The following is a 27860-nucleotide window of genomic DNA, read 5'->3' on the forward strand; positions in this document are numbered from 1 at the left end:
GAGTCGGGCTTGCGGGCGGGAGGCGGGACTCGGGCGCGGCAGCCCGGCACGGAAGGAGTCTCACTGCAGAGGTACTGCAGCTGCCCTGCCCGCACCATGCGCGGCTCCGGCTCCGGGCCGGGCTCCATGCGGCTGCGGCTGCTGCTCTCCCTGGCTGCTCTGTGGCTGTCGGATGCTAACGAACCAGGTAAATATGAGCATCCTCCCTGTTGTTCCCCGCCCCGGCCCCCGGCGGCTGCGTCCTTCAGGGGATGTTGGAGGGCAGCTAGGCGAGCGAAGCCCGCGGGTCTCCTCCTGCAAGTGGCGTCGCCAGCCGCAGCCGGTCTGGCTAGGTTAACTTCAGTGCATCCATCCCCTCTTTGGAGCGTACTGGGAGTGGGCGTGGGGACGGCAGAGAGAAGTGCTTGCTTGTCTCGGTTACTGCAGCCGAGCAAAGAGCCTCTCCGCCCTGAAGCATCCCTAAGGCTCTGGCTTAGCTAGTGAAATTCTCCCACACGCCCCAAGAGAAAATTATCACTTTATACGGGCACGTCAGATTTGTTTGATGCAGGGGGTGGAGGGTTTATTTGTTTGTCTGTTGTGTCCCTTCTTCAGAAGAAACTAGAGCATCAGTCGGAAGACGGCCGACACTTCTTGCCGCTTTGCACTAGACTTTTTTTTTTAATCACCCTCCCTTCCTTCCCTGCTTGTGCAGTGACTGGAGATTTTGCTTGCTCCTTCTTAAAAACTCTAAGAGTCAAGTAGCTTGTCTATATTACCAGGTTTTGTTGACAAAACTTATGTCTGACACCCAAAAGTCGTAAAAACAAAATTCACCAAAGGGTGTTCATACTTACTCCCTCTGTCGACATACCATGTCCACATTGGGGTCACCATCATCGACAGGGTGAGCAGTGCACCGTGGGTATGTATCCCACAGTGCAGTATTGTGTGAAGGAAGAGCTGATTGCAGCTCTTTTTGGGATTCTCTCCTCGCTCTCCCTCAGCTGCCCAGAGCAGCATTATGAGTAGCTCTGTGAGCTCTTCATGCTGAAGAATGGCAAAGCAGCACAGCAGTCTGTTCCCCTCCCCCTGCAGCAGCAGTCTGCCTAAGCTATGTTCCTAGTGCAGGGCAGAACAGGAGCATTCCAGTGATTTGCTCTTTGTTTGTTCCCCAAAGGGAGCAGCACACAGATATTTCCTGGAGCTTTGAAAGGGAAGAGGCATATGCCTGCAGGGCAGCAGAGATCAAAACACTGAGCAGAGCAATCAGGGCAGGCATTGTGGGATACTGGCAGAAGCCAGTTCTTCTGTCAACAAAACAATCAGCAGTGTCTACACTGGCTCTTTGTCCACAATAAAGAGAGGGGAAAAGACAAAAGTCTGTCCTAGGGGTGGAAGTTTTTGTCACCAAAACTGGGCTTTTTTCGTGATAAAAGTCTCATTGTAGTGTGTACACTCTTGCTGTTTTGTCACCAAAAGGCAATTTTTGGAGACAAAACTTGCCAATGTAGACAAGCCCTCAGTGTGTACCAGTAGAAAGTGCAAAGTAGTTCTTGTACTGCGATCTCTGAGGAGACATAATTTAACTGCAAATTAAGGTATCTTCCATGGCTACTAAATAGACTGTGACAAGCTGCTCTTTTTCTCAGATGCGGGGTTACACATAGGTATATTGGATACTAAAATCCAGGGGCCAGTCTAAGAGTTTAAATTTCCTATCTCACAGATTTATTGGGAGGTTTCATTAATTAATGAAGGTACAGTATTTTGAAAATGTCAAGTACTGCAAAAGTTCTAAGAATCATCAGTCTAATGTCGGGCTGTCAAGCGATTAAAAAAATTAATTGCGATTAATCGCGTGATTAAAAAGATTAATTGTGCGATTCATCACACTGTTAAACAATAATAGAATACCATTTAAATATTTTGGGATGTTTTTTACATTTTCATTGTGTACTGTGTATGTGTACTGTGCTCACTTTATATTTATTTTTGATTACAAGTATTTGCATTGTAAAAAAACCAAATTGTATTATTCAAGTCACTTAATACAAGTTATGTAGTGCAATCTCTTTATTATAAAAGTTGAACTTACAAATGTCATATTATTTACCAGAAAACCTGCATTCCAAAATAAAACAAAGTAAAATTTTAGACCCTGCAGGTCCACTCAGTTCTAATTCTTGTTCAGCCAATCACTCAGACAAACAAGTTTGTTTACATTTTCAGAAGATAATGCTGCCCGTTTCTTGTTTACAGTGTCACCTGAAAGTGAGAACAGGCATTCGCATGTCACTGTTGTAGCTGGCATTGCAAGATCTATATGTGCCAGATACGCTAAAGATTTATATGTCCCTTCATGCTTCAACCACCATTCAGAGGACATCCATGCCAATGACGGTTTTGCTCAATAACAATCCAAAGCAGTGCAGACCGATGCATGTTCATTTTCATTATCTGAGTCAGATGCCGCCAGCAGAAGGTTGATTTTTGTTTTGAAGGGTTTCGGGTTCTGTAGCTTCCGCATTGGAGTGTTGTTCTTTTAAGATGTCTGAAAGCATGCTCCACACCTCCTCCCTCTCAGATTTTGGAATGCACTACAGATTCTTAAACCTTGGGTCGAGTGTTGTAGCTATCTTTAGAAATCTCACACAGATGCCTTCTTTGTGTTTTGTGAAATCTGCAGTGAAAGTGTCCTTATAATGAACAACATGTGCCTGGGTCATCATCTGAGACTAATATAACATGAAATATATGGCAGTATGCAGGTAAAACAAAGCAGGGGACATACAGTTCTCCCCAAATAACTCAGTCACAAATTGAATTAACACATAATTTTTTTAAAGAGCGTCATCAGCATGGAAGCATGTCCTCTGGAATGGTGGCTGAAGAAGCATGAAGGGGCATGCGACTGTTTAGGATATCTGGGATGTAAATACCTTACAATGCCAGCTACAAAAGTGTCATGCAAATACCTGTTACACTTTCTGGTGACATTGTAAATAAGAATAGGGCATTGTAAATAAGAATTGTTTGTCTTAGCAATTGGCTGAACAAGAAGTAGAACTGAGTGGACTTGTAGGCTCTGGAGTTTTACATTGTTTTGTTTTTGAGTGCAGTTATTTAACAAAAAAATCTACATTTGTAAGTTGCACTTTCACGACAAGAGATTGCACTACAATACTTGTATGAGGTTAATTGAAAAATACTATTTATTTTGTCATTTTTACAGTGCAAATATTTGTAATAAAACATAATACACACTGATTTCAATTACAACATAGAATACAATATCTATTAAAATATTGTAAAACATCCAAAATATTCAATAAATTTCAATTGATATTCTATTATTTAACTGTGCGATTAAAACTGTGATTAATTGTGATTAATTTTTTTGCGTTAATTGCGTGAGTTAACTGTGATTAATCGAGAGCCCTAGTCTAATGCCAAAACTATTATTTAAGCTATTGTTGGAAAAACTCCATGTAAACTAACCATGAGAATATCAATGACAGGCTACTTTTGGCAGCTGTTGAAGATTTTATTTATTTATTTGGAGATCGTGGCATTTTAATATTCAGCACTTAAACAATGGAGCATGAAATAGGACCCAAAGGCTATGGTCTGTACCCTGTGGGTAATTAACATGGTTCTCAGCAACTCCAGGGCCTGCTAATCTATTCTGAGGAAAGATCAGCTTGTTCACAAAGGTCTCTCTCTTGAATTAAGTGTGTCAGGGCTGGATAGACAAATAGAGGAAGGAAAGCTTGAGTCAGTGACTTCTCTGACACAAGGCACTTGCTATCTTATTTTGGAGTGCCATGTACTGTAGCCAAAAATACATGGCCTATATAAATTAACATTTTATTGCTGCTATTTATGGTTTATTAATTAAAATATTATATAATCCCATCTACTAATGCATATAGATGGGGGAACTGATAAAAACTGAGCAGAGGCATGTAAGATGAGAACTGTCTTCACAAACCTCTCCATTGTGGTAGGGTTGTTTGAGTCACTCTGTGCAATATGAAACTTATGTAGTTTCTTGGCGTCTTCTGTCTCACCCCCACATATTTTTCTTCAGGTTGATGTGGCATGGCCTTGTGATAATTTTATTATGAAAACGCGAGAAGATAAAAAGTCCAGAAAGAGTCCTTTTCTACTAAGTCTTCTGTAAGATTTCAAAATCTACTGTGTTTTTAAGTGCATTGATGTCTATACAGCAGCATGTACATGCTGTCCTTCCATGAGGATTAGAACCCTGCTGCCAGACACAATTCCAAGCAATCCTTGTGTTGATCAGAGCGGTCACCTGCAGCAGTTCTGGGCTTCCAAGTGCCACAAGAACACTTACCCTCATTTACCTGATGGATTAGGATTTTTTCCATGCCTCCTTTATTAGTTCCTGCAATGTGCAGTGATGCCCTCATATTGTTATCCCTACTTGCTTCCACCGTGTGCTGCCAGGGTCTTTGTTTGATAGAGGCAGGCAGACCTAACTCAGCCTGAGTTGTTAAAAAAAAAAAGAAGGGGAAAAAAAAAAAGGCAGGCCAAATCCCAATCTTTGCTAATCAGCCACCTTCCTCAAGCATGGTCCTGACACTCTAGTAAAGAGTGTTGAAGCATTTGCAAAACTCTAGGGATATAGCAAATAGGTAAAAAACAAAAACAAACCCCACAGTCTGATGCTTCATTGGAGAAAGCTGTTTGGCTATGAGACAAATGTACTCATTATTTGTAAGATACAATACCTGGTGTCAACCACCATTAATACTCAGGCCCCTAGCTGCATTGTCCCTCAACATCATCCTATCGATCAAATTGGTTCATTGATGACTGAGACTGGTTGAAATGTGAAGACAAAGAACTAGCACGGATGGCATCAGACAAGTCTGGTCTGAACTGGATTGTGGCACAAAGAGTTCATATGGTTCTGTGCTGCAGACACCTGTGAGAAAGGTCAAAGAGATCCTTCTCAGTCTATACTGGACAACAGTGCTGTTGGTAGGAAAAGGAAAGTACTTTATGGAACTGGCAAATATTCTGACTTTGCTGTCTGCTGAAGGTAGCACACAGTGTCACTCCATCTAGATACACCCCTGCTCACAGTTAGTCAAAGGGCAGCAGTCTTTCACATCCTGTTTTTGCTAGTCCTGGCTGTTTAGCAAAGCCTGTTTTTTGTTTCAGTCTCAGCTATTTATAGACATGAACAAATTTTGTTCTTTCTGTGCTTTAGTCATGAACGTAGTATAATTTGTTTTTGGCTATTGCCTGTGTAATAATAATTTTTAAATAACTTGAGGTGAGATTATGCCATTTAGTGGAGCCATAATATCCCTTTGAGGAGGTAGAAAGCCTCATGGAGTTCCCAGGCACGCAGAGATAGCAAGCCTACTGCAAAGCTGGCAAATTCAGTCAGCCAGTGTATGGGAGCAGCTGAAGACATGACCCTTCTTCCTCCTCACCTTTCTCCACCACCGTGGGGCATCAGGCATTCCCAGGGGAAGAGTGACAGAGCAGCCCCTTCCCCATCCTAAGTACACATACTGGAATTTTTCTATCTCTTATTAATTGGTGGGAGGGAGGATCGTTGTGGTTTCCCTGAGTACTGTGTAACAATGTGGGGCCAGTCAGAATCTGACCCATAGCAATTTTAATGAAGATCTCACACTACTGCTTTATCACTAATATTACACCCTGACAATTGACATGTATAGGAAACCGACTGAATGAAATTCTTCTATAGGTAACTATAGCTGTGCACACTGAGCCAGACAGCTGTTTGAAAGAAATTCAGTCCATATTTTTATTTAAGTCATGAAAAGAACCAATTTCTAATTCAGTTATATCTGTCCCATCATTTCAACTGAAAGGAAATAAAATAATTTTAACCCTTTTTTCTCCCCAATAGGTACAGCTATGACAACACGAGATATCAATCAGCAAACTCGAGAGAGCATTTCAGATTATACCGTAAAGGGACATGACTTATCTACCCCTGGTAAAAAACACAAATCTTAATTGTTATACTGCAGTATGTTTAAGATTATAATTCTTTCCCCCAGTTATCCCTTTTCTCAAATGGCTGTGACAGTATGATGTCAACTAAATCTTATGAAGTAAGTACCTCTCATGAATTCCATTCTTCAGAAGGGGAAACTGAGGCCCAGAGTGTTTAAGTAGCTTGTCCAAGGTCATACAGCAAGTCATTGTAAGAATCAGAATTTGAACTCATGGGTGGAACGCTGGAGTTAGTGGGAGTTTCGCTGTGGCTTCAGTGGAATTAGGATTTTACCCCATATCTCTGACTTCCTGGGCCAGGCCTAATCAGGTACGTCACAGTGCCTCTTAGGCAAGCTGCTCAACCTCTGTGTTTTAATTCCCCCATCTTAACACTTTTCCTTAAAAAAAATATTGCACTAATCTTGGGCAAAGTTTTGCAAAACTCATTTACTTCAAGCCTTTTTTTTCTGAATTGCTATGATTTTGCAAAGGTTTCACACCGACCATTCTCTCAGCCTCAATTTCTAATGGCTGTGTTCACAGTCATTGACACCTCTTGGGATTGGGCTCCTATTTATTAGTGATCTGGATGTGCAGATTTGTTGGTCTTGTTAATATTGTACAGTTTCAGTTTGTGACTTTTTTAACCAGAAAATGTAGTTTTAGTTGTGCAAAATATATTTGTTGTTCAAAGCTGCAATTTCTGGTTTAGTTCCCTGTTTTATTCCTGAAATACAGACAACACCTAGAGCAAACAGCGGTGTTGAATTTGAAAGAAATAGAATTGTGCTTTACAATGGTTACTGTTTGAATGACAGCTGCTCATTTCCTCCATTAGTAAGGCTATCTAGAGCTCTGAAAAGGCAGCCTCAGAACAGCTCATTTTCTCCTGTCTAAAACCACAGGAGTTTTAACTTCTTATGTGGAAAATCTGAAATTTCCCCCACCCTCAGTTTCCATTGTAGTCTTTGCCCTTTAAGATTTCTTCTATTCCTGCAGGAAGGAAGTGTCTTTTAAACATGAATGCAATGTTATTTAAAAGAATTCACTATGCAGGGCAGGAGATTCTCTTCATGATAGGAAGAATTTTTATGGACCAGGGATAGAATCCTGACTCCATTGAAATCAATGTGAGTTTTGTCATTGATTTCAGTGGAGCCAGGATTTTACTCCAGGACTGTATGTCTAGTTGTGGTGATTCTTATTTTCACTGAAATCCCAGCTATTCATAGAGGACCCATTTCATCAAGGTATTTAAGCATATGACTAACTTTAAGCACTTGAGTAGTTCCATACACTGAGTGGGATAACTCACACACTTTAACTTCAGCATGTGCTTAACTGCATTGCTGAATCCAGTCCTAGCATAGCTAGATATTCCACTTTCCACTTGTCATGATCATGGCTACAGTGTTGTAGCAAGAAATTTAACAGCGTCCAGAAATTTAACATTTTTAAATGGCATAATAATAATGATGATCTCAGAACACCACTAATTTCGTACTCTGACAATTAATATATGGTACACGGCAAAGAGGCTATGTGGAAATTAGTCTTCTATAAGCTCCCTGCCTCTATTAAGATTATTAAAATAAACAGTTACAATATATCAATAACACTCTGCTGAATAATGACAGCTGTATGATAATCACTTCAACTTCTCTTCTTTGATAGGTTCACATCTCTCCACACAAGATTTTAATCAGCAGACTGAGGAGAATATATCTAATCTCACATCAGCGATGTATAGCATATCCATAGATGGTAAATGTGTTTATTTTTCACCCTGTAGCATGTTTAATGTTAGAATTATTTTTCTGGTTATTCTGTAAAATTAAATGGCTGAGATAGTACAACATTATTTGCTTGTACTGCTTCATCTTTATGCCTAAAATGTATTTAAGGTAGACATTTCTCTTATCCACAGTTTAACTAGAAACACCGGAGTAGGCAAAATCTTAAACTACACACCTTCTAGGAGAGAAGAGATTTAATAAGCTTGGCCCATTATTCATTGTTATTCCATTCTAATAGCTGTTTAAGCTGCAGAAAATCAGACAATGTTTTATTAAAAACACAAGTTAGAGAAATAAGTATTTTGTCTTCTTTGCTAGGAATGACAAAATGTGTGAACCATAAATCACTTTAAGGAGTGGAAAATACACTGTTTGAATGAATCCACCTATAGAGAAGTTTAGGGCACACAGCACCTTGCAGGAGACACTCAGCATGTCACAGGAGTAGGCACTCTGGGAGGATGAAAGGAGGGTCACACATGGATCATGTAAGGAAGAAACTTCCAGTTACCCAACTGGAAGCTATAACAAATTTGTAGCAGAAACTATGAGGTGTTGAGCACCCTCAACTTCCATTGGGCGAAATTCATGCCTGTGCATTGGGCCAGTGCAATATTTTGAAGGCTGAACTGTGATGGAAGTGATGCATAGACCTTCTTGTGAAGCCACTAGAGTTTAGTATTTCCCTAACAGTTATCTCTATCTTTGTACATTTCTCAGTACATTTTCCTCTACCTACTCAGATGCTATGGTGATTGGCACTATAGAAATTCCTACATCTAACACCAGAGAAGTATAATTTCCCATTCATCTGAAGTGTGGCATTTTAAAAATAATGAAACTTGAATGTCACCCGTATTGTTTTAGCCTTCATGATTCATCTGATTGCAAAATTTACACTAAAATCCATTTGAAGAATCACCTTGATTCTTGAATATAAATTGATACACTTTTGCATCTGAGAGATGTCCCCTGAAATAGATAGTTATTTTTAGTAAATGGATTGTGGTTATGACTCCACTCTCCTACAGAAGAAAACACAAGACCCAGGCCTTATATGTGAACTTTAATATTCCTTGATCTAGGGCTTTAACATTCCACCTGTGGAATTTTAAGCTTCTTTGATCTATAAGCCTGAAATGCCTATGTCAAAAGCATAGAAAGAAAAAAATGTTTTGTGGTGAGACCTTGTGTCCCTTGGAATGATCCTTTTCGACTACCTGCATTGTATCTTACTTATCTCTTAGATTCCAATTTCTCTGATGAGCTAGTGGGGCATGCTTTATGGCTTCCTTTCAGCCACTGTTCTTCTCAGAAGGGAGTTGGGTTGTGCAATGCAGTGCAACTCTTATATGCAGGGTATGCTCCCAGAGAACAGAACTCCATCAGACATACAGTCAGGCCAACAGCAATTATAGCAGCACACCAAGAAGGAAGGTCCAAGGATGGAATGAAATGTCAACACAGGGCTTGGGGTTATGGAGTCAGAGATTTGTTTATATCTTTCAGGTTCAAAAGACTTGTTAGTCACGTGCTTTTTCAGCCTGTAGAAAATGTCTATTTGCAATCAAAACCTTTATGATTATGCAAATCATTACTCCCCAAAAGAAGCTGGTTAAAAACCAAAAATGTGTCATTTTTACTGTTGGTATGGGAATGTTCTCACGTTGCTGCTTGCAGTATTGGTAGTTTGCCATTGGGAAAGCAACAACAGCAGCAGCAGATGGATCTAAAGATATCTTAAACAACACACAACCAGATCAAGCAACAGTAGTGTTAAGGGCCTGATTCTGCAGCATTGAATTTGGGAGTTTTGCAGTTGACTTCAGTGGACACAGAATCAATATCTAAAACTGTATGCCCGAAAGGACCTGAGTGTGGAATTTTCAAAAGCATCTGAATGTCTTAGGAATACACATACTGTTGATTTTCAGTGGGATGTGTGTGCCTAAGTCACCTGGACACTTTTGAAAGTGACAACCATAGTCTCTTTTGTAACTTTAAACTCTGGTTCTATGGTCTTACTTATGCAAAGCTCTCTTCTCTACATTAACACTGTCTTAAAGCATGACTGCTTAAAATTGTGGTTCTGCCCACATTAGGCAGCATATATATGAAAGCACTGGGCCAAATTCTGCTTTAAATTATGCTGATAAAATCCAGATTAACTCCATTGCTATCATTTTCTGTATTTTCACCATTGTAAATGAAACCAGAATTTGGCCCACTAATTGAAAGATATCTCAAGCCACTAAAAGGAAGTAGTATGTTTCTTTTAGATAATTTCATCTGTTTTATTCTTTGATAGGGTTTTCCAGTGCTCCAGTGGAAGAAAATGTCACATTATATAGTCCAGCTAACATTACACTCTTGTGTAGCTTGACTAGAACATCCACTGATTCAGCAACTGTTGAAGTGACGTGGAAGAAGGATAATGAAAGAGTTGAAAGTAGCAATGTCACCATTAATGAAATACAAAATGTCTGGAGTACTCAATATACGTGAGTCTTCTTTACAGTTTGCCTGGCACAACTAAAGGAATTAAATCAAATACATGTATTGATGGGTAACCATTATCAGCTTGAGCTGTATGTACAGTAGTAATAGCTGATGAAAAATGTTTTCCATTTTAAGGTGTGATATGTATAAAAGCAGGTATGTTACAAAAGATATAGACATTAAAAAGGTCACATTGAATGAGGAACAGTACCATGACCCAAACGTGGGAGCCAAGGATTATATAAGGGGCTAGGGTCAGCTCTTCCACCTCTTCCTGTCTTGAAGTAATTCAGTCCCCACTCCTTTCTGTCTAGTAAACAGAGGACTCCTCCAGGCAATGAAATCAGAAATGAGAGTAGTAGGAGGAGATGGTGCCTGGCTAGGGAGGAGGAGTTGGCTTTCTCTTCTCCCAAGTAACTAGAAAAGCCTCTATACCAGTGTTTTTCAAAAGTTCAGGTCATGACCCAGCACTGGATCATGGCATGTAAGGCACTAGGTCACCTTGCTTAGCACCCAGGGACCCTAGCGGCTTTGGTCAGCGTCGCCAACTGGAATATTAAAAGTCCCGTCAATGATGCTGCCCAGCTAAGGCAGGCTAGTGCCTACCTCAGTGGTCACCAATGTGGTGCCTGCGAGCGCCATGGTGCCCGCTGGGGCATTTATGTGCGCTCTCCTAGTGCCCAGCAGGAGACCTGCCAGGGACAGAGAACTCAGGATGCGGGCACGGTGTTCTCTGTTCCCGGCAGATGCGGGGCCTGCCTAGTTCTCATCAGGGAAGCGAAGCTGCAGCCCCATGCCTGCTGGGGACAGAGAACCCTGGGGCTGCAGGCTGTGGGTGCCGGTGTTCTCAGTCCCTGGCAGGAGCAGGGCTGCAGCTTATGCTGGAGAGAAGCTGCGGCCTCGCACCTGCTGGGGACAGAGAACTCTGGGGCTGCAAGCGGGCTGGTGTTCTTGGTCCCCAGAAGGTTCCCAGCAGAGAAGAGAATCTGGGGCACCGCACCTTTTGGGGACAGAGTACTCCAGGGCTGCGGGCACCAGTGTTCTATGTCCTTGTGGCTTTTCTCTGGCTTCTCTCTGGATTCATATATTATGTAATATTAAATATGTTTTTTTGTATTATTTAATATACAAATACAAAATAAGCCTTGAAAAATTGTTGACATCCACCACGCTCTTCTGAAAGCATGAGTGTGCTACTGGTCACGAAAAGGTTGGGGACCACTGACTTACCTGTTCCGACACCACGCTGCACTCCGGAAGCTGCCAGCAGCAGGTCTGGCTTCTAGACTGGGAGGCCACGGGGCTCCATGCGCTGCCCCCACCTCTAGCTCCGGGCCAGCCAATGCTAGATGTGTGTGGAGGGGTTGAGGTGGTACCTGCGGACGAGAGCCGCACGGAGCCTGTTTTGCACTTCCACCTCAGAGCTGGACCTGTTGATGGCCGCTTCCGGGGCACCTCGTAGTCCGTGGTGCCAGGACAGGCAGGAAGCCTGCCTCTGCACCCTGGCTGCACCGCTGGCTGGGAGCCACCAGAGGTAAGGCTGTGCCCCAATCCCTTGCCCCAGCCTAGAGCCCTGCCCCCCTCCTGCATCCCAATCTCCTACCCCAGTCCTGAGCCCTCACCCCCCAAACCCAGAGCCCCTCATTCCTGGCCCCATCCCATAGCCCCCGCACCCTAGCCTTCTGCCCCAGCACTGAGCCCCTCACACACCCCAAACTCCTCATCCCCAGCTCCGTTGGGTCATGGGCATCAACATTTCTTCAACTGGGTTCCTAGAAAAATAGTTTGAAAACCACTGCTCTATGCTACCTGTTAGCCTCTCTCTTCTAAACCACCTGTATTCATTACCACAGGAAGAAGGGATGGAGGTGCTCTTTGCCCTTCTCTTTCCCATACTCCATCCACTGCACTAACTCCTCCTCCATATATTACATGGTGGATATATTTTGGGGGGAAATATTGAAATCTGTTTAAATCTTCTAAAAGGAAGTTTTATCAGGTATTTCAGAAGTTTCCAGGGAAGAAGACTCTAGAGCCACCGTTTTTATATTACAAATTCTCCAGTGTGGTAGAAATTGGGATAGGGAATATCAGGGTTGTGCACATACACAGCTCCCCGTTGCTGCACATGTGCATGCACAGTCTACATGTGTGTCTTCCATACTGGCTGTGACAGAGCCAATTGGCAGTCTAGCACTTGTTCTACTCCCAGACAATGGGATGACATTCCATTAAAAATTATTCTGTATGGTGATCTGCAGCTGCAAGATCCATAGGCTTCATGATGACTCATGGACATTAAGGCCAGAAGGAACTCATATAGTCTGACATCCTGCATAACACAGGCCATAGGTTTCACTCAGTAAACTTGCATGTAACCCAGTAACTTGTGATTGAACTAGAGCATATCATTTAGAAAGACATGCATTCTTGAGTGTGTGTCTATGTGTGTGTATTTGTGAAACAGAGAAAGAGTACAATGTTTGTGCATATACACTCAGGCGTACATTTTCAAATTTTTATATTTCATAGAGTTTATTTATTCTCTTTCTGTCAGACTGCATGAAACCTGAACCCCACACTTTTAGCAACTTGTATTTCATGTTCCAGTACTAATCTTTGCTGGTTTCCTTTTTTTCTTTAAGTGTCCGGTATCTAAAATATGAGACAGCAAAGATATAGGCATTAATTATTTTGCTTTTTTTTTTTAGGTTGAAGATCAGAGATAGAAACCAAATGGGAAATTACGCTTGTGTTTTTAAAAGTGACCAAGAAGTTAAAGCCACATTTCATTTACAAGGCAAGTTGTATCAACTTTTTCACTTGGAAATCATATAAACATTCATAGATTATAAGGCAGGAACGGACTATTGTGAACATCTACTCTGACCTCCTATATAACACATTGAACTCTTGTAATCATAGTTGGTAATTATTAGTAATTAACCATTCAAGCTGAAAACAGTTATTATTTCGTTATGGTTAAAACTGCAGCAGTAGTAGCTAAGCCACTTAAGCTAAGTGAGAATCTTGAGTAATTATCCATGCTAGCCTTTCCTAAGATATGAAATGAAGACTTTTGAACAAAGGCTAATCTTTTATTTAACAATGGATTAAATTAGTTCCTTCCTTTCAGTTCCTTCCTTTACATGGAAAATGCTGAAATTCTGAAGTGCCCAGCTTGAGGCATCTTAAAGTGGTCTGTTTTTCAGAGAGGAGGTTCATTACTCTTAGAAAAATCAGACCTCTTAATGGTGTCTCAATTTAGACATTGAAAAAGTGAGGCAACCAAATCACTAGTCACTTTTGAAAATTTAAACCTTGAAACTTAATTGAGTTTAATAGGAAAATCACTAGGGACTGGTACAGTTGAGACAGATTTGGGATAAATTCAGATTTGGATGAATATTGGCAATTTCAGATTCAAATAAACATTTGTGAATTTAGAAAGAATATATGTATATATACACCCATATACAGTAACTCCTCACTTCAAGTCGTCCTAGTTAACGTTGTTTCGTTTTTACGTTGCTGATCAATTAGAGAATGTGCTCATTTAAAGTTGCACAATGCTCCTTTATAATGTTGTTTGGCAGCTGCCTGCTTTGTCCACTGCTTGCAGGAAGAGCAGCCTGTTGCAGCTAGCTGGTGGGGGCTTGGAACCAGGGTGGACCAGCAGCCCCACTATCAGCTCCCCACTCCCCTAAGTTCCCTGTGCAGCAGCTGCCCAGCAGGCTATCAATTGCCAGCAGTTCAGCTGTCTCTCCTCCCACTGCCATGTGCCACTCCTTCCCTCTGCCTTGGAGCTGCTCCTGGGAGCCTCCTGCTTGCTGTGCAGTGGGGGTGGGGAAAGAGGAGGGCTAATGTCAGGGTATCTCCTGCCCTGCTCCTGCCCCCTGCTTACTCCTTCTCCATATAGAGCAGTGTGGGGACATGACAGGGCTCAGGATGGAGGGAGCTTGCTGTCCGCAGCTGCTGTCTCAACTTGCTGATTTGCTTAAAAAGACAATGTACTTAGAGTGGTGTGTATCTTTGTCTCTGTCTGCCATGCTGGTCTCCACTCGCTCCATTTGTGCTGCCTTGTAGAGTGTGAGGCTACATTACCATCAATGTGTTAACCCTTGAGAGCTCAGCTGAGTGCTAGTTCACCATTTAGCAGTAAGGCATTCCCTGGGAAATATCCCACCTTCTTCAACCCTCTGACTCCACCACCTCAACCAACCTACACAATCATCATTGCTGTGTACAGTATTAAATTGTTTGTTTAAAACTTATACTGTGTGTGTGTATATACACACACACACACACACACACACACACACACACAGAGTATTAGTGTGTATGTAATATATTTTTTTGTCTGGTGAAAAAAAATTCCTTGGAACCTAACCCCCACTATTTACATTAATTCTTTTGAGGAAATTGGATTTGCTTAACATCATTTCACTTAAAGTCACATTTTTCAGGAACATAACTACAACGTTAAGCGAGGAATTACTGTAGACCACATTAGTGTGTCCATTAAATATATGAATTTTGGAACACGTAAGAAATTTTAGGACGTACCCTAAATACTGGCAGATGAAATTCAGTTGACTGAGAAACAGGTAAAATGAAAGGACTGTAAAATTTTGTGACATTTAATCCAAAAGACATTTTACCCCTTACTAACTTTTGGAGCAATTAAAATGAAAAGAGATACTCAAATAAGGAAATGTAAAGTGCTCTTGAGGAGCAATGATAAGCTCCCCTCACCACCCAAAACCAATAAGCAAGCAAGAAAACAAAGCATTTAGCACTCACTGGTTTGTTAAGAAAGCCAGTGGAGCCAGTTTGCAGTACTGGGTAGAACTCTGCTTGGAGACATTCTTTAAAATAAAAAAAATAAACCAGACAGAACTTGCACTCAGTGGGACCAGAAACCAGCACAGCTCCATGGAAGTCAGTGGAACTCTGCTAATTTACATCAGCTAGGACCTGGCTACACTGAAAATAGATGAAACTTTATCCCTTACACTGCAATGTTTCATAGAAACATGACATCTGCTTTCAAACCTCCAACCACTAGAGAGCAAGACTGCTACAGTGCAATTACTTCTGGGCTGATAAAAAAGAAAGAAGTATAGTGTTTTATTCAAACTCTCTTTCGCCATCTGAAATGGCAATATATTTTTTCCTTACGAGTATCTGAATAAGATTTAGCTGAGTGCCTATTCTAGTGTGTATTTTAAATAGGCCAAAGGAACTCTGATTCTTCTGAAAGTATAAAATAGCTACTGCGAAAAGTTAATCAGAGAAGTCACCTCTGACAAAACATGATAGGGACTGGTTGATTTACCACCATAAGATGGGAGAATTGCTTCAGAATGGTCAAGAGCTGCCATTTTTGATGCCATAAAAGCTGCTGACTTGACATTCTCTCAGATTGATGTAAGTGTGCGGGAAATGGGGAAAGAGTGAGATCTGAATCTTCCAGTTGCTAATGTGGTGAGAATAATTTCCAAGTCATAAGCAATGACTGATATGCTAGTACATCTGATTGCTAAACGCTGTGGCTTAAAGTCAACACAACTATAATTAACTCCATGATTACAAACAACGGATGAATTTAGCACTAACAGCACTTAAGCTTGAATGCTAGAATTCTGTGAAAAAGACCTGGGGTGAAATCCTGGCCCCAGTGAAGTCAATGACAAAACTTCCATTGACTTTACTGGAGCCATTTCACCCATGGTGCCTACAAGAAACAAAAGGAATGTAAGAGAAGCTTATAGAAAGAGATTATAGAGGGCATAGGAGCTAACACACACAGCATGCTCTAGTGTATTCATTAATATTAAATGTCCACACAACACATATAAATATGTACAATAAGCAAGAAGATATAGGAGCATCAGGATCCTGGGCAAACGTAGGCAGGACTAGTTTCGGGATCTTGGGATCCAGGAACTGAAGCTAGGTGTCAGAGCCAGTATTGGGGTCAAGAATGAAGCTGAAGGTCAAGCCAGAGTCAGAGTGAGGAGTCAGTCAAGGATCAGAGCGAGACTCGGGAATCAGGACAAGGATCAGTACTAGGTATTGGGGTCTGTGTTGGGATTCCAGGGGTCAATCTGGAGTCAGAGTACAAGTCAGAGCCATGGTCACTACTAGGAGTTCAGCAACAGGGCAGTCATGACAGTCAGCTCAGGATCCACACTGTAATTTGAACATTTCTTGGTACAGCCTGTGGGCTTATATAGGATCAAAGAGCCAATCAGGGATCGCTAAGACCACTGTCAGTCAGATCATGCAAGATGAAATGTCCTGTGTGGTTCTACCTCTGCAGATTGTGGGTCTCAAGGAGGAGCTATCTTATATCTGCCACTGGTGGTAACTTGGGGCTGTTGGTTAGCGGGTTCCTGTCCAGGCCTCAGTTTAAATCCTGCTCTTGCTTAAAAGGAGAGGTTTATTTTTCAGTTGTAACTGTTCATCCTTATTTAGGGCTATATTGTGGTTCCCCAGTTACTCAGGAAAGGGAGCAATCTAGGATTTTAAGCAATGCAGCATTCTAACCCTAGTGCAAGTAGAGGTGGGCAAAGTCATTGCCTACTCATCACCCCTTCTACTTCCAAGGTGCTGCTAAGGTGGAGCAATTTGGTAACAGTCACTGCATTTCCCTTAGCTGTAATTCTGTGTGGCCTTTAAGAAGACCATGCAAAGGCCAGGGCGAAGACTCCATACTCCCTCACCTGCGTGAATTATGTGTATGGCTTCCCTAATGTATAGTGTTAGTCACATAAACTGCCAGTGGCAGCTGTACTTGTAATACCTAGGACCATATTCTGCTAAAATCTTTTTTCATTCAGTAAAAATCCTCTGGAAGAATAAAAGGGTTTTCAGATATTTTTTACTCAAATTTGCCCTCTTTATTATTTGTGACGGTTCCTTTGTTTCTCTGATCTTTCTGTTTTGTTTTTGCCCTCTTCCCCCAAATTGCATAGGATTGGCAACAGTTTTTACTGATACTGTCCCTCTTTACTAAAATGGGCTAATGATTAAAGTTACTCTGACTTTAAAGCCCCTTTTTAAAGATATAATGAGTAAAATATGGAATGATGGTACATAGTGACAGCTAGATTGATGTACATTTGTAATGTGTGTAACAACTAAGCTAGTAGTGAGGCTCATTAGAGTTGAGCAAGTGGTGAGAAATGTTCTTGAATATTCACTATAATTTTTTATGAATTCTCTTCAGTCACATTTGCACACTTTTCTGCAATCAGAGAGTATGCAAGCAATCACATTTTACTAGCATGAATGCTCCTGGATAGTGAATATGAAGACGGCAAGCTTGTATACTCACAGAAAATGAATATTAAATTTATTTATTTAAATTCACAACAGAAAATATATAGAATTTACACTTATCCTATTAAAGAAGAGAAAAAAAATTACTTGAGGCAAATCTTCAGCTGGTATAAATGATCATAGCTCCACTGAAGGCATGGTTCTGGCCTGCTATGTCTTGTGTGATGACCTAGCATCACTAAACATGTTGTCTCATATTCCAAATAGCAAGACAAAGTGAGTGAAATGTAAGAAATAAAAATACATTTGAGAAAATCATGATCTGCTAGTAGATATTCCAAGAACAGAAAAAAAGAAGTAACATTCATCAGATAAATTATCTGTCATAGTTTATATCCTCAGCTTTAATTATATCAATGGGGTGCAGCAATATGTTCAACATAGGATCTGGGCTTCTGGGAAGGCTTTAGGTCATCTATAATGATGATAAAATTACAGCACAAGTAATTTGAAATTAATATCTTACACGTTGTTTGTTGTGGCCCAATACTGTATCTTACAGGATTGGGCTGGCACCTCACTTGGCATCTACACCTAATAGTCAGTGTTTGAAAGTATGACATTTCCATCACCCCTTCATTTTTTTCAATCAAGACGAAGTGAAAACTGTTCTGCAGCAATATTTCTCAGCACACAAAACTGACCAAATACTATTATTTTATATTATTATAGTCTGAAAAGAAGTCTTGCAGTTCTGGAAATTGAATGGATTTTTATGCTTAGCTTATGTATTCGTATAGATTGTAGCAGAATCTGAATCATGGATTGCTCACAGCTGGGTATGGGGGTGGGAGGGTGGAAATACCACAAGTCTGTTAATACTTTAGCTTTTTAAAGTTACTTTTTGATAGCTACTTCACTGATGCCAAATCCTGCAACTGCTCTGCAAGCAGAATTCCCATAGATATCAATGAAAATTCTGTATGTGGAACACCAGCCAGAAGTAACCTTTACATAGTTCACACATTAGAAGCCATATGCTATACATCAGTTTGCAGATTAACTGAGGATATGAAAAGAGAATGGACTTGCTACTAATACATTCTTAAAAATTAAAAGCCTTAATGTGATATATATTTCAGTTAAAACTCTTAGAGCTAACTTAGTAAATTTTCTCTGTTTATTCTTAGTACCTCAGATTGAAGGAAAAGATCATCACGTAGTCAGTTATGTAGGAGATTCTGTTGTATTGGTATGTAAAAGTCTCAAATATATTCCCATCAACTGGATCTGGTACATGAGTAATGGAAGTGACCAGGTAAGATTTCCCTTCATTGGTCACGCAAAACAGTGAAACAACTGATTGCAAGCACATTGTCCTTTTGCAGAGTATAATTAATTCATGCTTCATAGACCTACAGCAGCTTTCACAAATCCTACCTTATTCTTTAGATAGAGTTGATATGAATTCACCCACATGATAAAACTATAATCTATCAATATAGGTCATCATAGATATCTTTACGGACGACCTGCACCATATGATTACAATCTAATGGACTCAAAACAAATCAGATGGGTGGGCCCAATCCCGAGGTGTTCACTTTATCCACATTCAGTCAAAACTTTTGTTGATTCCTGTGGGAGCTTTTTCTGAATAAGAAGCAAGAGACATACTGTCCTCCATAGGGAAAATATGTATTAGCTCACAATTCAACTAACAATTTCCTCCTAATCATCCTGTTGTGGAACCTAGTTAGCCATCTCTCTTAATCCTCACGAGTCCGGAGGGCAGGTGTTTTGTATGGAGTCCAATGGCTTCACAGTATTCCCAGTGTCTCCACAATATAACCTGTGTTCCCTTTTTGTTCATGCAACATGACTTCTCTTCAGAACCCATGTAGAGATGGTCTCCCACCTTGTTGCTATCTAAAAGAATCTCTCAGATTTTTTGCAACACAGAGGAGAAGGAAGCACAAGGTAATGCCGAGAGCAAAACCATTATCTTATGCTGCTGTATCACCACTGGGGTGAGGAATGATGGCCTGGAAGACATCTGTGCCTATTTGCCTAAGCTATCCACCACTCTGGAGTCCCAGCCCCATGGAAAGATCACTGCTTCTACATTTCCACACCATCCATCCTTCCCCTGCAGCATCCGTCTTATTGTAGGGGAGCCCAGGGTACTGAACAAGGACGACAAGAGTACATTTAGGGCAGATATTTAATTTTTCAGTGGAGACCAGTAGCTTGGAAAACTCTTAATAGGAAAGACAGAAGGCTTTGTTTGCTGAACAAAGCTTAACTAAAATACAGTATAAGTTATCTTGATTTTTATCCATTTGGGATGACTAAAACAAAAGAAGGTAAGAGGTCTGCCCAACTGTATACAGTAATTTAGAAGTGCAGCCTTGATTAGAACCCAAATCCATATGACAACCTTGCTCTAACTTCTAGACCAACACAGCCACATTAACCCTTACAGCTATAATGTTCCTTAGTCATTTATACCAAGTATCACCCTAACAATAACTAGGACTGGTTACATTTTTCATTTTTGCCAACTCTTTGCTTTGATGAATGATCAGTTTTTAATCTGGAGATGTTATGTAAGTGGCCATCACACTCTTCCAATTCCCATTATTTATAAATACTTGAATTCACACATTTACACCAGTGTAGCTCCACTGACTTCAGTGGAGATAAGCCAATTTACATCAGCTGAAGATCTGGCCCAAAGTTTCAATATCAAAGAAACGGTGCCAGTAAGTGGGAAAATGCAAAGGACAGCAACAAATGAAGTTGAAGTTATAGAAACAAAACAAAAATGTTGGTCACATTTGGAAAATAATGTATATTCTGAGACCAAGACCTGAAGGTGCTGAGCACCTCCAGCTCCTATTTTAGTCAATAGACCTGATCGTACATCAGGGAAGTCAAAAGCAAAACTCCCGTAGAGTCCAGCAAGTGCCAGAAGATCAGGCTCAAGGGATGTGGCAAGTATTCAACGCTTCCCAGGTTTTATCCCTGAATATATGTAGCTTATCTGCAGCTGTACCACCTCAGGCAGTATTATTGTCAAATCACATAAACCAAGCAGGGTTGGGCCAGATTAATAATCTCCAAAGAAAAAACAAATGCTGATAGAATCAGTGTTGGTAATTCACTAGGCTGAATTCTGCCTTCAGTAGCATTTTAGCCAGACAGGATGGTCCAATAAGAATTTAATCAGGAATGAGCACTGGGTCTGCCAGAAGTGCCATGGTATTTTTAAGTGATCAAGAACAAGGTGTTACATCTCATCTAGAAGCGAGCACCTCTAGCAGCACACAGCAATTAATTCACTGATGACTTTGAAGGTACATTTCATCCTAGTCTACACTAGGAATTTACATTGGTATAGTTAGCTATGTCCACACCTCTGGGAGACATAGCTATAATGACCTAGCCCCCAGTGTAGACAGTGCTAGGTCGACAGAAGGATTCTTCCATTGACCTAGATACTGCCTCTCAGGAATGTGGATTACCTATGCCAATGGGAGAATCCCTCCCACTGGTGTGAGTAATGTCTATACTGAAGAGCTGCACCAACGCAGCTGTGCCACTGTAGCATTTTAAGTGTAGACAGGCCCTGATATTTGTAGCACTTTTGTTTTCTTTGGAGTTGCCTTGCTAAAATTCCTCTTATTTGAACTAAATAAGGTATTCTTTCTTCACCTGTGCTGTTATGTATTGAACTGAACAGTTGTGTACTGTGGCTATGTAGACATAGCTTGTAATTAGTTTGTAAAGCAGGGATGTCAAACTTATCTTGGAAAAAAGGGAAGAATTCTTTGTTTAATTATGATATGTGAGCTGAGATATAAATTCAGGCCTATACGCGCCACACCGTGCCAAGTGAAATGCCCACTGGTATCACTTTATGATTTGCACAGATATCTAGAGGAGCATATGGTCTTTATGCAATAACTAAATGTTCAGTTACTATTATTTAGTGCCTTTTCTTGAATTGATCATATGCTGTGAAGCCGACCACTGTTACTTCCCCTTTGTTTCTCATCCTTCCCCATCCTTCTTTCTCCATTTCTCTCTCTCCCTGGTCTTTGTGAGTCTCCTCTGTTCTTTTCTCTGTATTTCCTGCCCTGCAGCAGCTCCCAGTTCCAGTGAGTGGAGTTCACTCTATCCCTTGCCCCATTCTGTTTACTATGCAAATTGTATTTACTTGGATAAAACATTTGGAATGGATACATTTTGATAAAATTGTGCTACATATGCAACACCATTTAATGTTATAACTAATATTACCTGTTGTAAACACAGAGATTTTCCACTTTCAAAGTATAAAGGATTTTATTAAACATTTTTGACATTGCAATCATATAATTTCTAAATGTCTTTTTATATTAGGTTGCTGTTAATGATTCTTTGATGCCAGATAAGTATATAGTCGATGAAAAATATGCCAACATAACAAAACTCAAGATTCTGAAGATCTCAGAGAAAGATGATAGATCATACTGGTGCCAAGCTGTATTTAAACTAGGAGAGAGCAAAGGAAAAGTATCCCTTAAAGTTCTCACCTATATGACACCACTCAAACCATTTCTTGCAATAGCTGCTGAAGTAATTATTTTAGTAGCTATTATTTTCCTGTATGAGATGTACTCCAAAAAGAAACAGATGCATGCAGGTACGATTTCTTTGTTTTTTTAAATAACACTTCGCACTTTTTTCTACTATAATATGTTAGATATAGTGGCATACTCTACACACCGTTTCAATTTAAATGATAGTCAACGACAAAATGTGCCTCCTAATTCTCCATGATAGTTGTCTATATATTTTTCTCTAAATGAAAATATCTTCTTTTGAGTATTAATCATTATATAAGTTTTAATTTCCTAATATTTAGGGTCAAATTCATGTCCTAAATGCTTTTAAAAGGGACTCAGGTGCCTATGTAGGGTCTAATCCAACCTTACTCACACAAGTAAAATTAGCAGATAAGGACTTCAAGGATTGATTTTAAATGCTCCCAGAACAGTGTGTGCACAAACCCTCACGGGCACTGATGGAGATTACTCATGTCAAGAATATTATAGTGGAGAGGGGGAGGGTAGCAATGTATTAAAACAAAATGAATTGATCACGGCTCCTGAGCCCAAATATCCTTTTCAAATATCCATTTTGTGATATGAGCTGGGACAGACCTGCAGAGTGTGATCTCAGTGGATTTTGGAAGAAGATGCTGAAGTTGCACGCCAGAGTTTAGTGGTGGCTTTTCAGGCATTTGCCAATGCATTACTGGGTCTGAAATGTTAAAAGCACATATATGTGACTCAAACTGCCATGTGGTCAGGACAACTGATGGGATGTAATTTAAATGTCATTTCTCTACAGAGAAAAAGCTCAATGCTCAGTTTTATAAACCGCTGGAGAGTCCCCAAACTTTCCTAAAATGAGAAGTTTATGGGAAATACAACAGCTTAATCTTAGACAGGCTTCAGAAAGGTATCTTGAATAAAAAGGAGCATAGTAAAATTGTACTTCAGATGTATATTCTGTATGCCGATTAGTACAGAATTTCCTTGTTCACTGTTTTACTGATTCTTTTATATGTTAGACAATTAATTCATTATAAAATGAAGTGAAATGGTTTTCAGTGTCAAATAACTTCTTAACAGTAAACACATAATATAATAACCATACAGTTTTCTTTGTCCCACAGAAGATGAAAAAGAATTTGAACAAATTGAGCAACTGTAAGTAGTGACTATTATTTTTACAATACTTAGACTGTACTAACATTTAATGGAATATTAAACAGCTTTGACACTAGGTAACTCAGAGTCAAGAACAATACACTGCTCTTAACATATGACATTGTAAGGTGTAAGTACGAATGCTGTGGGTGTTTTAATTTATTGTTTATCACAGAATCGAACTGGTAGAATGGCCTGATACTGTTCCCATCAAAGACCATAACTTATTCAGGATGAGGGAGATAACTCTCAGATAGAAAACGCTTCCAGAATGTTTCCACCCATTCACTTGTGCTGTGTTTCTAGTTTAGTCTGCATTATGGGGCACACAAGGCTTCCTCTTCTGTATATAGTACATGAAAGACCCTTCATACAGTAGAACTGGTGTGGGTAGGTTATGTGGTGGGGGGATGGGGTGGTGGTAATTTGGAGAGCTTTTATTGGGAGTTAGGATCACCATGCCACCATGGTAGTGGATTTTTGGGGAAGGTCCTGAGCAGGAGCTGTAGATATGAAGCTAGTTTGATGTACTAGCCATTTTCCCATCCATGTGGTGTAGCAGAGTACACCAGCCACAAGAAGTACTGCAACACTGTGTCTGAAGAAGTAGGTAGGAGGCAGCTCTGCTGCTGCTCTGTAGCTTATGGGTAAATTCCTTCCCCACAGAGGCTTATGGAACTCTGGATGCACAGTAAAGACAAACTTTAGCCTTCTTTGATATCCATGCTTATACTAGGATTAATGTTCTAATTTATTGAAATCAAGTATAGTTACCTTATAAAGCACAATCACTTCCCCCTATACTCCTCCATAGGCTTCCCATTCATTTAAAGATCCTATTCAAAAGTACCCTTCTTTCCATGGAGTTGCTCTAGGCTCTCATGAACTTTGTTTTTCTCTACTCCCCTCCTCACTCCTTCCATTCATCAAGAGCTTGATCTCCTCTTTGTCCTTCTGTATGATGTCCACACTGCTGATGCAAGCGCCTTTTCTTCTACTACTCCTACCATCTGGAGTAGCCTCCTGCTATCCCGCTCCCGCTCAGTTCCAAAGCCAGCTAAAAATATAGTATTTTCTCCCTTGATTATCTCTCTTAGTTCCTCTTTAGCACTGCTGTTATTTATTTAACTCTGTAATTATGTTTATTACGCTGGAAAGTGTTTTTGGGATACAGTGGGTATGTCTTATGTCGATGATTGAGTAGCTGTCTTACTTTGTCATGTCTTCACATTGCCGTACTTTCATCACAAACAATCTGACTGAAACCGAGGTTTACTGTTTTAAAAAGAGAACAAAATAAGTTCTTACTCATGATATATAAAATGCACATTATTTTCACTGGAAAGCCTGCAAAGTCTCCTTTTAAGCCATTTGATCTTTATTTAATACATTATTTACTTACGAAGTTGGAGTTCTGTCCTACTGGATAAATACACAGTTAGGGACTTTTTATAGTGTGTACAGTTTGTGTGATTGCTAAAGCTCTTCGGTATCAAATTAAACAACTATATATTAGTAGCTGTTTAAAGCACAGAGTTATGTACCAGATGGCCTGGAATTTTTCCTTTGGAGCCATTCCATCAAATTCTAACTTTTTGTGATGTGTGTTGCTGTCCTAAATCCCTATGGTTGGTGACATAAATAATAGTCTCATCAAAAAAGTGTATTGCCAGGGGGACTGGGTGGCTCAGGAGTAAGTAATGGGAGCAACCGAACTTTTCATGTCTACACTAGTTAAATCTAGCCCAGGTCTGAGTTGACCAACAGTAGTTACTATTTAATAGCTGTAGGCACTGTAAAGGGAGACTACATGAAATGAAATTATAGTTTTAGTCCTTTTCCTACTGGACGAGTGTCCATCACACAAAAACCACATTAACAATTGGTGCTAATGTGCCCCTTTTTAGCACAATCATCAGAGAGATGCTAAGGATTGAATGCTATGGAGCTACTACTCTCTCTCGCCCTTAGATGGTCCCTCCAGATGGGTTGGGCACATTGGAAATCATATATTTTCATTGCCTGTAGTGTAACTATGTGTTTAACAGATAGGACCGGATTCCAGGACTGCCTCTTTGACATTCTTCATAAGGACAGATTTCACTCCCAACTTAAAAACGAACGAGGGATTTTAAAAATCCTTTAGAAAAATAACCACTGAGCACGTTCGGTCCTGTAGCTAGACAAAAGCCTTCTTGATTATCCGGAGTAACAACTGAAGGATTGAGCCCTGTGTTATTAATATTTAAAAGTTTAACATTTTGGTCCTTTTTACCCAAAATACCAAAAATTAATGAAACAGTATATAGTATGGTTCCTCAGTTTTTGGTATTTGGAATCATACTTTACACTGTTTCATCAGTTTTTGGTGAACTGATGAACCATACTGAACACTTGCAAAATAATAATAATAAAATCAGCATCTTTCTTATGTTTTGTTTATAGAAGTGTAATTTTAAATGTGTTTTTATTATACCTCACCTTGGGAACAACACCCTATATCCTGATTTTCAGCACAAAATGAATTTATACTACTGAGTTGTTGTAGTAGGATCACTAGCACAATCTATTATAAAAACATTACTGTCAATTTTTCATTGTAATAATCCTTTCCAAGGGTTTTATGGTTTCAGGAAATGACTGGGTTGAATGCAGAAATCACTGGATGGTTAGGCTAATCACTACCTGATTGGTAAAGGTCTCTGAATAGGTTATTTTGCTATAATGATATTTTATGTAAAATATATATTTGTTCTTTTCCTTTTTCTCATGCCTTCAAGTAACATCACAGTGGAAAAATTTAAAATGTTTTTAGTGCATGCTAGGTAATCAGATCATTGGATTGGGATGAACACTATGATTTTTATTGTACAGTCTATGCATGTTAAAAGCTTATTTTGGGTTTTGGATTTAAACCTGTTTCTTTCTTCAGTAAATCAGAAGATAGCAATGGTGTAGAAAATAGCACCACCAGGCACCGAAAAGTTTAAGTCAGTTCCTAAAGGAAGGTAAGTAAAAGAGAAGACATATTAGAGATTTACTAGGCTCTTTATGAGCAGAATATTTCAAAAGACAAAAAAAAATTCTTTCTACTGTCTTTATCTAGTACATTTTCAGTATACATTATGTGGGAGTGGCACGGAAGTGAAACAAATAATATGTACAACTCATTCATGACTGAAGGGAATTCAGAAATCAAGTTCAGTGCTGTTTTCAGAGCTCTATTTTAATTCATTTTTATTATCTTCCTCATTACCATCATGATTACTTTACTACATTTAAATAACACTTTTTAAAAAATGGGGCCAAACATGAAAAACCCTAATCATATGCATATCAAACCTTAAATATGCCAACAGTCCCATTAAAGTTAGTGTGACTGCTCACTTGTATAAGGACTACTCATATAACTAAGAGTTTGCAGGATTAGGCCCCAAAACAATAGGAGTACATAGCACAGGGAGGGTAGGGAGTGAAGGAGTTCAGGATAGTGAGAAGGGCAGAGTTCAAAGTAGATGACAAGACATTAGCAAAAGGGAGCAAAGACAGAGAAGGAGATAGAGGACCATGAGCAACAGAGAAGACTGAGAAGTAACAAATTGGTCATTTTGAAAGAAGTGAGTGACAGAAGGGGTAGACGAGGGGAGTGAGTAATGCTGAAGGAGCACAAGTGGTGGTGGTGAGAAGGAGAGGAAATTCAGAGACAGGTTTGAGCTCCCTGATTCTTTGCCCCAGTCACAGTCCTGGCACAGACTACTTTAACTTGTGCCAATCGGCAATCTTTCCCAGTGGATTGTCTGCCAGCTGAGGACAATAGTGCACTTAGCCACTCCCCCTGCTCACCTCTCCCAGCACCTGGTGTGTCTTCTGTGACATGGGAGATTGGCATTCAAGGTGGCTCCCCTGGCTTTACATTCACTGGCTCGTCCCCCATAACCGAGGACTTGTAGAAGACTTCCACCCCCTTTGCATTTGAGGATTGGGAAGAGAGTGACCAGATCAGAATGAGATTAAAGGTACAATTTTCAAAAGTGCCTAACCGATTTAGGATCCTAAGTCCCCCACTGACTTTCAATGAAACATAGGCTCCTAACAGCCTTGGAAATGGGACTTAGGCACTTTTAAATGTTTTTTTACCCCAAATCCAACACTGAGTCAGAATGAAGTTGGAGATCAAATAAAAAGAAATTAGAGAATGCCTAATGTCTACAAGTAGGCATAAAACAATTGATAGAATGCATCTGTGTCAATAAGCAATAATATGTGTGTTCTGTTTAATTCAGGAGATTTTAAACCAACAAAAAGGAAATATAATTTGACCATCACAAAACCACAGGAAGATGTACATGGCTATGCGGTTCAAATATCTACAATGCTTCTAATTAGAGCTCATTAGACTTGTAACAAAAATAATGAAGATCTCCTATTGCGTTTTTAAAATATAAACATGAAACTGCCTCTTTGTCAAATAGTTATTCTATGAAGACTATACTGTATCCAGACATTATACATATGTACTCTCAAA

At 40.0% G+C, this 27860-nt stretch overlaps 1 protein-coding gene across 1 annotated transcript; it reads left to right on the forward strand.

Moving 5' to 3' along the window:
* The first annotated feature begins 26 nt into the window (after positions 1–26).
* Positions 27–27860, forward strand: EMB (embigin). The gene is made up of 10 exons (XM_030567082.1): positions 27–187; positions 5900–5989; positions 7666–7755; positions 10096–10288; positions 12998–13086; positions 18764–18891; positions 21981–22263; positions 23302–23335; positions 26268–26343; positions 27619–27860. The coding sequence occupies exons 1-9, from the start codon at positions 97–99 to the stop codon at positions 26323–26325; spliced, it is 1056 nt and encodes a 351-aa protein (XP_030422942.1). The 5' UTR covers positions 27–96; the 3' UTR covers positions 26326–26343; positions 27619–27860.

Source organism: Gopherus evgoodei, chromosome 6 (genome assembly GCF_007399415.2).
Source record: "Gopherus evgoodei ecotype Sinaloan lineage chromosome 6, rGopEvg1_v1.p, whole genome shotgun sequence".
Lineage (NCBI taxonomy): Eukaryota > Metazoa > Chordata > Testudines > Testudinidae > Gopherus > Gopherus evgoodei.